Source organism: Acanthisitta chloris, unplaced genomic scaffold (assembly GCF_000695815.1).
Source record: "Acanthisitta chloris isolate BGI_N310 unplaced genomic scaffold, ASM69581v1 scaffold9353, whole genome shotgun sequence".
Lineage (NCBI taxonomy): Eukaryota > Metazoa > Chordata > Aves > Passeriformes > Acanthisittidae > Acanthisitta > Acanthisitta chloris.
Genome location: NW_008666545.1, coordinates 35,229 through 51,699, shown reverse-complemented (window position 1 = coordinate 51,699; position 16,471 = coordinate 35,229). Strand labels below are relative to the sequence as shown.

At 41.5% G+C, this 16,471-nt stretch overlaps 1 protein-coding gene across 2 annotated transcripts in view; it reads right to left on the bottom strand.

Moving 5' to 3' along the window:
- Positions 1 to 591: 591 nt before the first annotated feature.
- Positions 592 to 16,471, bottom strand: part of LOC103799814 (thyroid hormone receptor beta) — a 48,228-nt gene continuing 32,348 nt past the window's right edge. Inside the window, exons 3-7 of one of the 2 annotated variants that reach the window (XM_009072165.1) lie at positions 13,650 to 13,797; positions 12,083 to 12,288; positions 8,841 to 8,987; positions 2,520 to 2,778; positions 592 to 1,105 (exon numbers count right to left, since the gene is read on the bottom strand). In XM_009072165.1, coding sequence (XP_009070413.1) covers positions 864 to 1,105; positions 2,520 to 2,778; positions 8,841 to 8,987; positions 12,083 to 12,288; positions 13,650 to 13,797 — 1,002 coding nt within the window. In that variant the 3' untranslated portion in view covers positions 592 to 863. The remainder of the gene's footprint in view (positions 1,106 to 2,519; positions 2,779 to 8,840; positions 8,988 to 12,082; positions 12,289 to 13,649; positions 13,798 to 16,471) is intronic. The other variant, XM_009072164.1, reaches the window with a different exon arrangement.

The window sequence follows — 16,471 nt, the reverse complement described above, 5'->3', positions numbered from 1 at the left end:
TCCGTGAGCCCTCACATCCCTGAATAAGCCTGAGGAAAGCCCACTACCCCTTCTCCCTCAGAGTGATGGATGATCCATGCACCTCAGAAAAAGCAGACCTCTTCACTCTCAGTAAAGCATCTCCGAGGATCAAATTCCCCTCCTTAGTCCAACAGACCTTCCTGTGAAGTTACCTGGAGTTCAAATTTAGTAACTGAAGGACCTTAATATCTTATACACATGGAAAAAAAATGAGTCAGTCCCTTCTAACACTCTACATCATTTTAAGTATTTGATTTATGGGCACAGTTAAACTGTATCTGCTGGAACAATCCTCAGAGAACGATGGGATCATGATGATGATGAAGATCCTAGATCATAATGGTAACAATCATGAAGACTAGAAATTTCATATCATGAATTGGTCTCTTGTACCCTGCAAAATGAGGTAATACTAGACAGAATTGCCAGGGTCAAATTAACAATAGATGTTTTAACTTGAAGGCCAATTTATTTTCTGCCACTTCAATTTCTCTCCTATATTTTCCAAGCAATGATGTATGTGAGCTGGTGACCACGTAAGTGCTGGTGAATGAGATTGGTCTGTTCGTATTTTCACTGTTAAGCTGTCAAAGCACTCACATCAAAGGACTGAAGAACAAATTGCAATAGCCACGAGTACCCGCATTAAAGGGATGTTTTCATCCATGTGTATACAACTGCCCCCAGCAACCCCAAAAGAAAACCCAAACAAAAACCCAACCCCGCCTCAAGAAACAGAAGAGCACGAAAGAAGAAGAACAAACAGAGGTGAGAAGAACTGGGCAACGGGATGAAATGACAGCCAGTAGTGCGACGGGGTGCGGAGAACCGCTCCAGTCTCTCTAATCCTCAAACACTTCCAGGAACAACGGAGGGAACAGTTCTGTGGGGCACTCCACCTTCATGTGCAGGAAGCGGCTGGCATGGCAGGCTCCGATCATTCGCAGGTCTGTCACTTTCATCAGCAGTTTTGGCCAAAAGTGTGCAACATGGTGTTTTCTGTAATTAATGTAGTGTTCGAATGCCAGGAGGAAACCCTCTTGACACTTTTCTATTCTCTCGACGCAAACAAGGCCTGGGCGATCTGTGGAGACAAAGCAGCAAGTTATCATTACTACTTATTTGCTTTAACAAATTCCTGATCATAAATCAGGAAAAATAGATTATTACATTGCTAGGAAAGAAAGGAGGGAAGACACAGACATTTGGCTCTGCCACAAAAAACTTCTTCCACCCTGGCCAGCTTACTATCACTGATAGAACAAGGAGATAATCCTTCCTTTCTTCATCCTTTGCCTATTTAGACTATAGTTGTTTGGAAAGTGACTAGAGCAACAGATCCCTGATTTAAACTAAGGCTTCTATCTATATCTTTCTGTAAAACAACTAATAAAGGAAAAAAAAATCCTTGTCACATATCTAAATTACAGTTCCTATCTGTTTCTCTACAGTCTGGCCAATACTTTGATCATGCTTTGATCAACAGGTGAGCTGCAAAGGAAATTGTTATGGAGCAGCAAGGACAACAAAGGCCAAGATTTGGCTGATTGTCTTAACTGGCATCCAGATGGGCACTGGGAAAGCCCCTTTCACAAGTCACTTCTCAGGAGACACTTCTGGGAAAGCAGGTCCTTTGAACTGCCTTCTGATACCCCTACTCATGTATCACTGTGTAGGAAACTAAAAAGAAATCAAAATGTTTTGATTGGGAAGGTCAAGTGCTGCATTGTAATTAATGTGGAAACCTTTCTGTTTCAGATGCAGTTAATGCTTGTAAATCACTGACTGTATATTGTTATTCAGTTCCAGTCTTCAAAGTGGTCACAAAACAAAATCTTGCCAAATCTGCCACTGCCCAAGAATGGAATTTCCTCTTTGGGCTGGCAGTTAGTGGAAGCATATTTGAAAACATACTTGAATTAAGAAGGTTAGAAAGTCTTTGGAAATAATATGAAATGGTCTGTGCTGCTTCTGTATCATACCACCAAGAGACCTGTTGCAAATGATCCCAGTGTGGGTAAACAGCACAGCTCTCAAATGCCCATTAGGAAGCAGTGGTGCTGTTAATTAGGAAAACAAGACAGCAGGTCAAACTAAACATATGACATGTATGAACCGTTCAGTGCATGACAGTACCCAGGGGAAAGGGGAACTTATTGTAAGGACCAATGATGCTAAATTATCCATTTTTCATTCAAGGCAAAGTCAGAAGCAGATCTGATTTCTCTCTGATGATCATCCCTGCCTCATCCTGAAGTACTAAACTAAGCAAGGTGCGTTACCAAAACCACTTTTATGTCCAGCTCTCTGAACACCCTGAATTTTTTTCCTAGTGCTCATCAAACTAAGTCTAAGCTGCATTGAGATTTTGAGAGAAAAATTCTCCCACATTAGCTAGCATTACAAGATCTAACATATCTTATTTCTTTTAAAAAGAGGCTTGTGACAAAGACTAAAGCGTTTCAAAATGATTGGGGTTCCAATATTTCTGTTCTCACCTGATGACATGAGCAGAACAGCCTGAAGAAGGGCAACCTCGGTGTCATCCAGGTTAAATGAAGAAAGAGACATGCCCAGGTCAAAAATGGCATCAGACACTACGCCAAGACCCCCATTTTTCAGCTGGCCCCTTGTCACCGCCATCTCCCCATTTAGTGTTAAAGTCTCACTCTCGGGGTCATAGCGAACTGCTGCTCGGAGGGACATTATCTCCATACAGCAGCCTTTCAGAAGGATGATCTGGTCTTCACATGGCAGCTGCAGAAATCATAAATGGTAAAGAAAAATAAATGTTCATCAAACTGAGTTGCTTTTACAACTACAATAAACCCATGAGCATGAAGCTGCAGTTCACAGCCTAGGACACCACCCTGCATAGTGCAGCTTTGGTCCAAACACACTGCTGACCAACTGTGCTGCACAAACACCGAAGATCTGAATTCCTGCCTTCAGAAACTGCCAGCAGGTTAACATCTCCTGGTTAGCATCCCCACACACCCTTAGGAAATCTAGTGATGACACAGCTGTAGGCAAGTGGTCCTGGACAAGACATTCAAAGCAAACCATGCCGCTTCCGATACTGAGGTGAAGTGACCCAACTTCCAGAACTGCTGCTCCCTGTGGGACAACTCAGTTTGTGGGAGAATTATAAAATTAAGTCAAATAAACCTTAAGAATGTAGCTTTCCAATTTACAGAGCATTTTACAAAGTGTGCAGGGTGAAGCAGACCACTCAGGTGCCAGGTTGATGGTAACATATACTATTGGTTTTGTCTCCCATCATGAGTGGGTAAATCTGAGGTAGCTGAAGTGGTCACTCTTCTCAGGTGTTTACCCTTTTCTCTTCTCCTCCTGAGTTGCCTCAGCTTACAATTTACCATGACAGAATAAACTACAACTGAGGCTGGTACAGACCTCAGCCACTCCAGTTAAATTCACTGCCAGCCATGCTTATTTCTTACCTGATCACAGGAAAAGAAAGACATTTGGGAGGGTCTGTAAGAACTTTTTAAATAAAAGGAATCAAATGCATGTTTATATCTAGAAGAGATACTTCAATTGGTGGGGAAGTAATTCTCACTACCCATTTAAATAACAAAGAACATACTAACCTATACTTAGCCTTGTAAGGCTGTTCTCCCTAGATTACCTATATCATTGCTGCACAGACAGAAAAACCTATCGTACAGCTACAGCTCTTACGTTGGTGCATAAGCTGTGATCTTCAGTACATGTGGCTAGATATACTTTTAACATGACATTAACAAAGGCAAGTTGTCCTAACTGCTGGAGGTAGGTTCTGTATTTACAGAGGTAGAAGAATGTGTTCTGTAAAACATATCTTTATGTTTTCATAGGTAATTCAATGATAGCAAAACCCACTAGGACAATTTTGAGACTGTTGACATATGTGAACAGCAAAGGTCACATATACAAAAAGGCAACTAACTTCCACTTGTCTTGAAAGGAGGCAAAAACCCACCCATTTCTGACTCATATAAAATGATTATATTTACCTGTTTAGCAATTCAAAATGAAACCCCCATGAACTACAGGCTTACAGAGCAACTGTGCACTTGCAAAGCAAGTACTTTGATTTGGTGTAAAATGATGTAGAGTGGACGCCAGCTATCTAGTGCAAGTGGAAAGCAGTTCCCTATTAGGGAAGAGTTTTAAGCACAAAGCTAGCCATGGTCAGGAACAGATCTTGAATCATACAGCTATTTTTCCAGCAATGCCAGCTTCAGGTGTGAAGTGTTTGATGCACAAGAAAACTGACTCATCTTGGTCAGGGCATATCACTTTCCCTGCAGATCACTCTCAGCTCAGCAGCAGTGTGGGGAAGGCTGCACAGGCACAGCAGCAGTCTCCCTACCCAATGACAATGCCACTGTTTGGCTGCTGAGACTGAAGAGGGAAAGAAACAGAGTAAAATAAAAATCTTTAAAAAAAAGTATGTGTGAGAGCAACCATGAAGAGATATTGGAATAGGCAACAGCAGTGAAAAAAAGGGACATGAAAGAAAGGAAGAGAGAAGGGAGAAGAAAAGAGAATGGAAAAAAAACTTCTAAGAAGGAAGAACGGTGGAAAAGAAACAGTTAACAGTAGGGAAGATATTTTGTGATGCTTCAGGTGTTTTGTTAGTGAGTCATTAAATCAATGAGAATTTCTCCTCCTACTTGAACCTACTTAAAACTCTTTATGGTAGTGGTGATCTGACTATGCCAGTCCTTCGCCTGCTTTCCTAATTCTGCAGGATACTTGGGACACCTTTTTCACAGCTGCCAAGCCTCAGGTAGCAGGAGTTACCCAAAACAGGAGGCTTGAACATCAGTTCTATTCCTAACTGTCCAGGTTTTAGTGCTACCTGCACTCACCACTTGAGCATTGCTATCAGAGCATCTTCCAGAAGGGAGGTCAACAAACGTGACTGAATCTCTACCATGTGCTGTCCTTTCCTTCTCTCTCTGCAGGGAGAAAAAGCCATAGGCAGGAACCTGAGGTGCTCACCTCTGCAGGACACACCTGCAGCCAGCACACATAGAACTGGGCTGAGCTGAGCTACCAGGAAGGCTATTCACACAGCATCACCCACTGTGGAATAACTGATGCTTGTGACATGTGAACTCACATTAAACTGATTAAATGATCCTCCATCTTCTAAGCAAAAGGAAATGAAAGAAGGAAACAACAGCAGAAATGTTGAGAAGTAAATTAAGTTTTCCTTATGCTTTGATTAGTTTGGGATTGGATGCTTATTTTGAGGCAGGGGTCAATGGATGCACAAAACCTAAGCTGGGCACTCACAGTGCTTTGCTGGCTTGTGCTGTGTCCAGAGATGAGAGAAAGAAGGAAAAGTAGCCATGAACATATAAATGGCCATGGATGTTCCTTGCCATGTCTCTCTTTCATAGAGATTTACTACATTCTCATCCTGGTGTCTGTGGAGTTAAGAACTGAGATAACATTTAAATGCTCTGCAGGCCCTATGGGAGAAAGGAGGTTTTTTTCTCCTAAACAAATCCACAGTGCTGCTTCTATGAAAATGATATGGGTTAAAAACCGTAAGTGAAATAAAGTTAGCAGGATGGTGCCCTTTCAGAAAGAAGCAAATGTGTCATTTTCTTCATGCTACAACAAGGGTTATATGACAACTTGGAGGACAGCTGTCCTATTCCTTTGTGTTCATGAGGAGTTGTCCCTCACCCAGCCATCAGAACTTGCTGTATACAGATGTCAGGTTTATGCAGTGGCTCAGTAGTAAACAAAGTCTGTCCAGCTGAGCCACATAATGTAGAGAGGTCGTGCCCAATGACACCTTTACTTCTTCATCCACACTTCCTGCCCAGCTCTGACACAAGCAGGCCCATGGTAGCCAGGAGGGGTAGGAGATGTCAGATGGGCACTGCAGTGTGTGTGTGGCTGGCAAAGCTTTCTAAATTAAAAAGGCTACCTTGGTATGTCACTGCAACTTCCAATGAACAAATGCCAAATTAGAGGAGACAGATTCCCTCAGACACTAAATCTGAAATGGCCTCTTGACCTGCGGACACATTAAAAAATCTTCATGATTGGCCACTATTTCACACTTCCCCCTCTTGGCTGGGGAAGACAATGCCGAGGCTAGCCGGGCTACTTCAATCCATGGGGCAGCGACGCTAGCTATAGAATATGTAGCACTATATTATACATACGTATAGTCCAATGCCAACTATTGCTATTTACCTCCTCTTGTTCTGTAAGTGCCAGAGGACATAAATAGCTCTCCCTGACTGACCTTAAAGAAATGCTGTCAGCCACAAAGAGGAAAATGCTATGGCTACCTTCAACTTCCTTCCTGATTGATGCAAATAGGAAGAAAGACTCATTGACTGTGGTCACTCCAATTTGGAATGTCATTCTGATTGGCATCAGAGTCAAGTGCTGCTCTGCAGTGTGGACAAGCAGGCAGGCATCCCTCCATGGCTGGACTGGGGATGCTTCTGTGTTAAAAACATGCAGCTGGCCGGGTTTCAGGCTGTAGGGAGTCCCTAAGCACTTCACTGGCTTGTAGCAGAGAGAGCAGTTGCATCACATGTGACCAGCTGTATGACCTGCCCAGCCTGATAGCAGAGCTATGGCATGAAGTAGAAAGGCTAAGAAGTGTTAGAGAATCAGAAAGGGAAATAGACTGGTGGAACCAAGCTCTGGCCTAGCTGGCACTGGATGCTCTATCCACCCCCCAGCGAGGAGCAGGTACCAGCTGTACAGAAAGGAGCAAAAGGAGGGTAGTCCATGCTTGAGGTGGCAAGGTAGATCCTTCTTCACCCACCTCACTCCACCAGGTGCCTCTGCACAATAGGTATGAAGTTTTGTGTGTGGAAGTTCAGCCACAGGGTGGAGAGGATGAAGGTCCAGTTACACCAGAGGTGTCACCACAATCAGGAAGGTCAAATCCCCGTATTACAACCGTGTTCAAGAGGAAGAAAAGTAGGGTTACAGTTGCAGGCAATTACCTTTCTAAGGGGCACAGAGGGACCAATATGCTGACCAGGCCCAACCCAAAGGGAGGTCTGCTGCCTCCCTGGGGCTTGGTGTTAAGGACATCACCAGGAAATTTCCCAGCCTGGTGCAGCCCTCAGACTACTACCTATTACTAATCTTCCACATGGGGGCGATGAAACGGCAATACATAGTCTGAGGGCTATAGAAAAGACTTCAGGGCCTTGGGATGCTTGGCAAGGGAATCAGGGGCACAAATTACATTCTCCTCCGTACTTGCAGTTGAAGGCAGCACTACTAATAAGTAGACTCAGTCCATCCCAGCAAGGAGGAGAGTCTATGCTTGGGAACTAATGGGGCTCACTAGCAGAGCTTTAAACTATATGTGATGGTGGAGGGGGACAGTATCAGGCTCGTCCCTGGCTAGCTGTGGGATGAGATGCAGAGGTTAGAGGGACAGGGTGTTAGCAATGGCTCTCTGCCAGTGACTCTGAAATGTGCTGGCCTCACTGGAGCATACCTGCAGGCTTATGGAGATGAGTCAGGGACTTGTCTGGTAACAGAAAGCCAACAGGGAAACATCAGGGAAATATCTCAAAAGAATTGAGGGGTGTTCCTCTAGGAAGGCAACACAGCCAACAGCCCAGCTAGGGTGCTTTTATGCCAATGCATGCAGCATGGGCACCAAATTGGAGGAGTTGGAAGCCACTGTGCTGCTAGAAAGCTATGACCTTGTTGCCATTACTGAAAGTTGGTGCAGGTGCATGAGTGTGACTATCAATGGCTACACACTGTTCAGAATAGACAGGGAAGAAAGCAGAGGTGGAGGGGTTGCTCTCTACATCCAGAGAAGAGCAACAAGGCTGGTGAAGGGACTCGAGCACAAGTGCTATGAGGAGAGGCTGAGGGAGCTGGGGGTGTTAAGCCTGGAGAAGAGGAGGCTCAGGGGAGACCTTATCGCCCTCTGCAACTCCCTGAAAGGAGGTTGGAGTCAGGTGGGGGTCAGTCTCTTCTCGCAGGCAACTAGTAGTAGGACAAGAGGGCACAGATTCAAGCTCTGCCAAGGGAGGTTTAGGTTGGATACTAGGAAGAAAATTTTTACAGAGTAGTCAGGCATTGGAATGGGCTGCCCGGGGAGGTGGTGGATTCACCGTCTCTGGAGGTTTTTAAGATGAGACTAGATGTGGCACTTAAGAGTGGTCTACCAGACCCCAAAATTAGGTTTTCCCTGTATTTTAACTGACCTCTACATTCCTTATGTGCAACTAAGCCTATTAGAGTCTATTTACTGTATATTTTACATGTGACTATCTACCTGGAATGACAATCCATTACTTTTACAGACTCTTTTATGCACAATCTCCCCGTGCACGAAAAACATGCCTAGGGAACACAGTGAGGCAAGTGCCACTCCTGGACAGGGGTGCTTTCCTGAATTTGAATTTTTTTTTACTGCATAGACTCAAGTCTACAATACTGTACCTGACAAGGAGCCAGAAAGCACATAGGGAACCATGTGCTGGAAGATTTTATTAAACATATCAAAGATGTTTCTAGACAGTCTCTTTTGTTCATTTGCTTTGTTCAAGGCCATCTCTAGAGACACATCTGAGACCTTAATGAACCATCATGACTTCTAGATTAACAAAATCAGGATTTCAGTAATCACAGGAAAATGAAAACTCATAAAAATCTAGATTATTCTAGTTCCATCTATTTTGAGTGTCTTTGATTTTTCTGATTTTAAACATAGTGAATTTTTTAGTTCCATGCCAGAGTATTTTGAATAGTTTTTAACAACAGGCATATAAATAAGGATTGCAAGGAAGTCTTCTTACCTCACAAAACATAGGCAACTTTTTGGCAAAATCCACCACTCTTGTAATCGCTGGTGTGATAATTTTTGTAAACTGGCTGAAGGCTTCTAAATCCACTTTCCCACCTTCTGGGGCATTAACTATTGGTGCCTGCCCAATATCTTCTGGCTAAGGATATAAACAAAGATATTTAAAGGAACAATCTATCTCAGAGCAACTATTTTATACTCTAAAGAAGTCCTGCTTGGCAACAGAAGATATGGTAAAACAAAAATAACACTATTGGCTTTAGAAGTAATGTCCATTATACCACAAAACATGAGTTCATTTGTAAAGGCATTTGTGAAAGAGGTTGGCTGCACAGAGAAATGGGTGACTGGCATGCTGCTACCTATCCTCTGTGGGCAGTTGTGTTGTTGTGTCTGGATCTGAGTGTTTTATGGGTCCAATGTATGCATCTTTTGCTTAAAAATACAGGGATGTTGTTTCTTACATGTGCTGAAAACTCTCAAGTTTGTCTATATAAGCAAGGAGAGTTAAGGTGACGTGTTACACCCAAGAAGATGCTGCAAGCTTTGCAGAATTGGGCTTTCACCTTCTCAAAGCTCTGAAAGTCTCTCCAGAACAGGTTGCCTGGTATCACACAGGCCCAGCCAGGCAACTACCAAGGCTATTTTTCAAACCTAGGCTAGAACAACAGATGAGCAAGAATGGGCTAACTCAAAGCAAGTCTGGATAATATGACTAGAATTTGAACTCATCTGGGTAAAATATCACCTTTTGCATGACTCCAAATGAGAAAAAAAATCATATTTACAAGATTTCAATAGGGATATACAATGAAATAGTTTCAAGCAGAATCTGCAATAAGTGATTTTCTATTCCAGATGCACTTGAACTTGTTCACCTGATTTTTATGACAGCTGGTCAATGTTACAATGCATTTTAAAAACGGACATATCAAAGCCATTGTGTTTGCTAAGTATGGCTTTGCAATTAAAAAAGACCTACCAATCACCATGCAGAGGTTTAATTTTGTTCACATCACAGTCAAAAACTAGATAAAACCCAGAGAAGAAGACCTTTAGGACTGACAGACTCCATGACAATCTATATAAGACACTTATGCAGGGGAGGTGCTGAAAGTGCTGTCTGTAATAAAAACTTGTGTTCAGATGGTTTTGTAAAGTAACACATCATAAAAGATCCTTCCACAGCTGTCATCAATCTGAATCCAAATCTAACTTCTTACAAGAAAAAACTCAACAATGTGTTAATAAAGCATGGGCCAATTGTAAATGAACAATGAAGAGGACTGGGCTCAATTATCTGATGTTTCCAACTAAAAAACTCAAATAAACTGTGTTCTAGGCTCCTTCCCTCCCTAAATCTTGGGTAACCAAACCACATTGTCTGTGTGCTCATGATAAACAACCTTCACCACTTCCAATCAAGAAGACCAAATGCTTAAAACCACACGTAACATTGTTGGGGAAAAAAAGAAAGAACACAGCATTTTCTTGGGAAAGGCAAAAGAAGGCAGGATTGCTAGCTAAAGCTAATACACGGTTGAGCCCTTACCACCTAACTCGACAGGAAAAAAGGTTCAGATCTCAAAGGAGCCCCTGTTGTCCAAGAACCAGCCTCAGCTGCATAGGGAGTAACCCACTGCTCCTGGGGCATGCAGTCAGCTTCTCTTGCTGTGGAACAGGTTGTGGCAGAGGCTTTCAAAGTCCTCCACCCTGGACCTTCCTTTCTGTGCTCACCGCAAGGTGTCAGTGAGCTTCCTACACTTGCCTTGAGATCACTGGGCTTCAGAGTGAGAGCACTGTGAAGAACCAGGAAGCTCTGAAGCAAAGGCTCCACTAAGAACAGCCTGGACTGACCTAGGAACCAGCTGTGAAAGTCACAGTAGGTTTCCAACCTGCCCATTACAGTTGTCACCCGTCTCTGCCCCATCCCTCCCCTCTCCTAGTAGCCCTGTCATTGCAATACTCATGTCCTGCCTCTGAGCACACTTTGCTGGACGTTCTTCCTCTGCTGTGACAGTTTCCAGAGCCTGAAGTCTTGTAATGACCACACTCTGCATGGTCCAGCCCCAACCTCAAGCTCCCCATGCTTTAGCCCAAATCAGGTGCTACCCAAAGAACAGCACTCCTGTTTAAGCAACCAAAAGCACTACTGCAGCTGCTTATTGGTCTGCTAACACCAGCACTACAAACCTTGTTGTGCAACAACCCTGCAGAGTGCTCTTTTGCTTCCTGCCAGCAACCACTGGCTGTGGTTTCCTGACTGTGTGCTACTATGAACATGAGCCATTCATACAGAAATTTAGATGGTGTCATTGGAATTAAAAAACCAAAACATTATAAAAGAGATCAGCTGCTCTGAATACATAATTTCTTTGAGCAATTCAACAGTGAGTTGAAATTCCCATGGTGAATTACACAGCAGGAGCCTAGGCTTCCAAAAAGATGAGTATTCTCCATCTGATTTGGTATACACAGTTTGTTAAAGACCCCTGTGTATTCCTGAACTGCAGTCTTTAATCCTCCTTTTGTGCTGCGTAAGCATTTTGCATTCTGTACTTATTTCCTTTAAAAATCAATTTAGAAAAATCAAATCCTTTTTTTAAGGTTGAGCATTACAAATCACCATTTCTTTCTTGATCCTTAGTTATAGGCTGAAAATATAAGTTGTTTTGTAGTCTGTAATCCCAATACTATACTGTATGTATCATCCTGTTCTCACTGCAATTCATTTTGCCAAATTTATTTTAATTAATGTATTCACCATTAACAAAAAGAAGCAAAACTCACAAGTTATTAACCAAAATGATCATCTTTCACATAAAACATTACATTGTTTTGACACTTAGAATATGGTGTATGCTTGTTCCTAATAAAGACAACCATCCCTAGATATAATGTATCAAAAAGGTATGGTATGCATTATAGACTGCTACTGTTGTTAATCAGGAGTGAAACATTTTTTCTACTTTCTTATCATTGCACAATAAAAGTATCCAGGTGGGTAAGCCTTAATTTGGCAACATACTGTTTATCTTTTGAAATACATGGTCTGATCAAACACTGAGGGTCAGGCAAAAACAAGCAAGTAGCAACTACATAAATCATCCTTTTTTCATAAACATCAATACAGTGGCAGATGAAACGCCTTTGGGGTTGCAGTGCTGGAAAGGCATTTCAGAAGAAAGAACAGAAGCTGGCTCCAGGAGCAGAGAACAAGGCTACAGCTCTTACCAGAAATTTCCTTTTCTGCTTCCAGTGGCTTCCTTGTGCATTGGTGGCCACATGTGCTTCAGTAACAATTTTGATGAGCTCCCACTCCTCATCCGTTGGCTCTGGTTTGTGCCCAATGGTTTTCTGCAGCTCTTCCCGACGTCTCTTCTCTCGATTTTCCTCTATCAGCTTCCTCTTTGCCAACCGCTTGCTGTCATCCAACACCACTAGCAGGGGTAAAACATACAAAAATGGTAGAAAGCTCTTAAGGGTGTCTGAACACTGGTCTTTTCTGTGCCTGAGGTACTAACTGATTACAAACACCTTAGCTTATCAGTAAAGAAGTACCATGGCAAGACCCACAGCTGAGATAGTTCTCATATTTCTCCCTTTGATCTTCATTTCCTCAGAAGCCTGGATAGCAAAGAATGAGTTACCCTCCTGGTAAAGTTTTGCATACAGCCATTGCCTTCAGGGGCTTATTCCATCAATAAAACTAATATGTAAAAGCTTTGTGAGGTGTCGAAGTATTGCTAGAATGGACTTGGAGTAACCCATGTTGGGAAAGATGCACTTCTGCTTTCTTTAAGGGACTATCAGCATGCTCACTACTCTGAATTTTGTAGAATGTGTTCTTGGAAGCCAGCAGAAGGTAACATGGACTGAAGAAATTGAGCGATTTATTCACAAGAGGCTCAACACAGTCAGAAACAACCTGCCTTCGACTCTGTCCTTAAGCCCTACAAACGGTGCTGTTCTGCAGTGCTCCCACAGGCCCCACGGCTGCACATCTCTGACCACCACTGAAGCTGGTGACCCAGAGTTTTCCAGCCCCTCTCCTGAAGATCTACCTGGCTAAAATGAACCTGTCTCATTTATTCTATTTCCCTCTAGACATAAGACACTATTATATATTACATTAACAATGAAAATGCTAAGTTAGACTATTTTTCTGTTGTTTATTTGGCCTGTTGTCCTGTCAGTTCTTCTGCAAAGGATTATGCTGGCAACAACCATGAAGGCACAGGAGGATTTATGTGACTTCCTCCCATTTGCACTAATTGAAGATATTGGTGTAAATCCCAGTGCAAAGGCAGGAAAAGAAGACCCCTAAGGGTTAATCTTACAGCCATATTTTCTAGTTCTTTAGAATGAGAGTCGAATTCTTTGCAGCAGAAAAGTTCTTTGGGGCTAAAAATAAAACAAACAACTGCAGGATGACTCATACAATGACATTCAATTTCACATCCTCCAGAATTTTCTAAACAAGATGTTTTTATTTCAAGCAAAGTGTCCATCCAGATGCATTTCTCCCTCCTTTCCTCCAAAGAGCGAACATTCCTACTGTTACTCAGCCTGGTAAGGCCAGGAGAAGGTGCACCCTGGTGAAGGATAAACAAAAAATTACAGCCCTATGAAAGTGGCTTGATGCAATGAGTGCAATTCCCCAGTACAAGTTATTAAAAACAGAAAAGTGCTGGCAGTTCTGCTCTACTTTAACAACCTTCATCAATCCACATACTTTAAGCAAACACAGACACTGAAAAAAAAAAAGATAAAGGAAAGAAAACCAGAAAAATATACTTACAATCTGTTGCCATGCCAACAAAGATACATTTTTTGAAGCGACATTCCTGGCACTGATTTCTTGTTACTTTGTCTATCACACATTTTCCTTCATATTTACAGGAATAGGTTGGATGGAGGTTCTTCTGAATGGTTCTTCTAAAAAAACCCTAAATGCAAGAAATAAATACATTGGAAAGCATTAGCATTGAGCAATTTTTTTCAAATTGGGAGCCACTTTGGTTTGTTAGGAATGTACCTCAGTATGCAAGATAACATACTTCATTCCATGAAATTCTCAAAGGGGAAAAAACCAAACCAATTTTCTATTGTATGGCATTTCTTTTCTGAGTTTTGCAAAACATTTCCTCCTTAAAATTAAAAACACACAGACATCTTAGGTAAGTATAGACTCAAATAATGCTGTCTGAGGAACAAACACTGTCTACATGTCTTCTTGTAGTCTTATGTTTTAGTATGCTAAATTCTTTTTCAATATCAAATAGGTTTATTTTGAGCCCCTTTCTAAATTCTGCAATAATTTTGAGAGATATTAAGAGGCATATATATACTTTTAATTAAAGAGCAGCTTCTGCAAATAGTGCAAATGCTGGTGCCTATGTGCTACTAAAGGATTAAGAACAAACAGTTTTACTCCCTTCTTTCCATAAAAGCCAAATAACCAACCAACCAACCAAATCTGGGCTAGACCAAGAATTCTGCAAACACAACCTATGCAATTGTTGAGTTTAGTTCTAAATAATGGATCCATAACTTACAAATTATTTGTATTTCTGAAAAGTGGATTAATTTATATTTACTACAGAATTAAAAAAAAGCCCATCACCACTGAAAAGTCCTCTCTATATACATCCATTCCATCTATCTATCTGTCTCTGCCTGTCTTTCTATATATCATAATACAGATCTATATTGCCAATTGCAACAAATCCTAAACTCATGTGAAACTAATACAGTTCCTCTCAATTCACTGATTTATACACCCCATAAAGCCTGGCCTTAGGTAAAGAAATCAGATAAAATGTATCTTTGAACATTATGGACATAACCCTGGTACTAATTTCAACATGACTTTTCTCATTGACTTCTGCAAGAGCTGGATAAACTCTCCAAGACTGCAAGACATGGAAAAGATAGGCTGCAAAGCAAGAAATTTAGACTACACTTGAATTTCAAGTTTCACCATTATTTGAGACTGCCTATATTAACGCAATGCATCTCGGGATCACCTTGACATAGAGAACACATTGAGACCCTGGCCCTGTTTGACTGAGGCTGCTGAGAATGGCTTTGGTTTCAGTCAAAACAATGGCAAAATTCAAGTGAGATTTTAGCTAATGAATAGTCTCTTCAGCTAGAATTTTATCTAATGAATAGTCTCTTCACTTCAGTAGGCAAAAGGTCTGTTTTTAATCATGTTAAATAACACCCAGTAAAATCTTACAGCAGTGTGCAATTTCTCTCAACACAGAATGTTGAATTAACATGTACAGATAAGTCTGTATTTCAGCTTGAGCTCCTAACTCCAGTGAAGACAATAAAGAGCCTTGTCCTCATTAGAATTTATCTTACATGATTCAGCTCAAGCTAAGAGTACAACTCTTTCTTCCTTAATTACGATAAGATCTGAAATGTTAATTAAACTAAGTGGCATAGAGCATGTGTGTGAGCGTTTGCAAGACTGGGATCAGTTGTGTTGAGACAAAATCCAGGAAATCTCAGGCAAGATATCCTTATGTGGGGTTTGTAACAAGTCTCAAACTCTCATCTACCCAACAACTGGTTTTGGTTCCATCCTCAACCCTGTGATGAATTCCTAGAGACAGGATCTGCCCCTCTCCTCACTGAAGACAAAAGATGGCTGTGGACAACTAGGGTCACTGGGTTATCTCTAGTTACAGCAAGAGACAGAAAAATCTCTGATGAATCTCAAGAAGTGGCACTGAACTTCTGTTTTCCAACCTTGCGTGGGACTTATTGCAGGTCTACCTTTACAATGGCAAGGCTCTTCATCACCTGTGTTGGGACCAGTACATTTCACCTTTTAATTTCTTTGCATTTCTCAGAAACTTCTTGCAAAAAACCCTTTTTGATCATCTCTAGACACAATGTGTGAAGGAAGCTGCTCTCTCTTTGTCCAAACACTTAATCACAGAAGTGTTATTTTCATCAATAAAAGAAAGCACATTTCATTGTAAGGCAACAACTCTTAAACTCCTTTACTATGCGCCTAAGTAGCAATGGATGCAGTGGGGAAAGTCTGGAGAAACATTTTAGTGATGTCAGAACTCATTGCTGGTTTATTTGTGCTTAAATTCCTTACAATTTACTCTTCAGAAATCATGTGTAAGGATGCTTTGTTCATGTAAGCATTTGCCAAAGCAAATTTTTGGCTGCCAGCCCTGATTAATCCTGTTATAAAACTAAAGTGACTTTGAGTGGAAGCAACTAGTAAATGTCAAATTCACTGAAAACTGATTATATACATTGTGTATTGATATATACATGTAACCTTGCTGATAAATCATACAACTTGAAAAGCATATGCATCTCCTCCAAAGCATGGGTTGAAACTGTCCAGAAAAACCCCATCTTGTACAATGAATACATTTGCAAGAATAACAGCAAATCAAAACAAAACAAAACTGTTTGTCTGTAAGCCATCTGTAAGCAGGAGAAAGAAATTAATTACTTTTTGCAAATTGGTAGCTCAGTTCTTGTGTGCATAAGCATTATTTTAAATTGTATGTCAGAGAGAAGAACTGCATCTGAAGACAAAAGTAGATTTGTATGCTGTGTCTCTAAAAGAGCTGGTAGGCATAA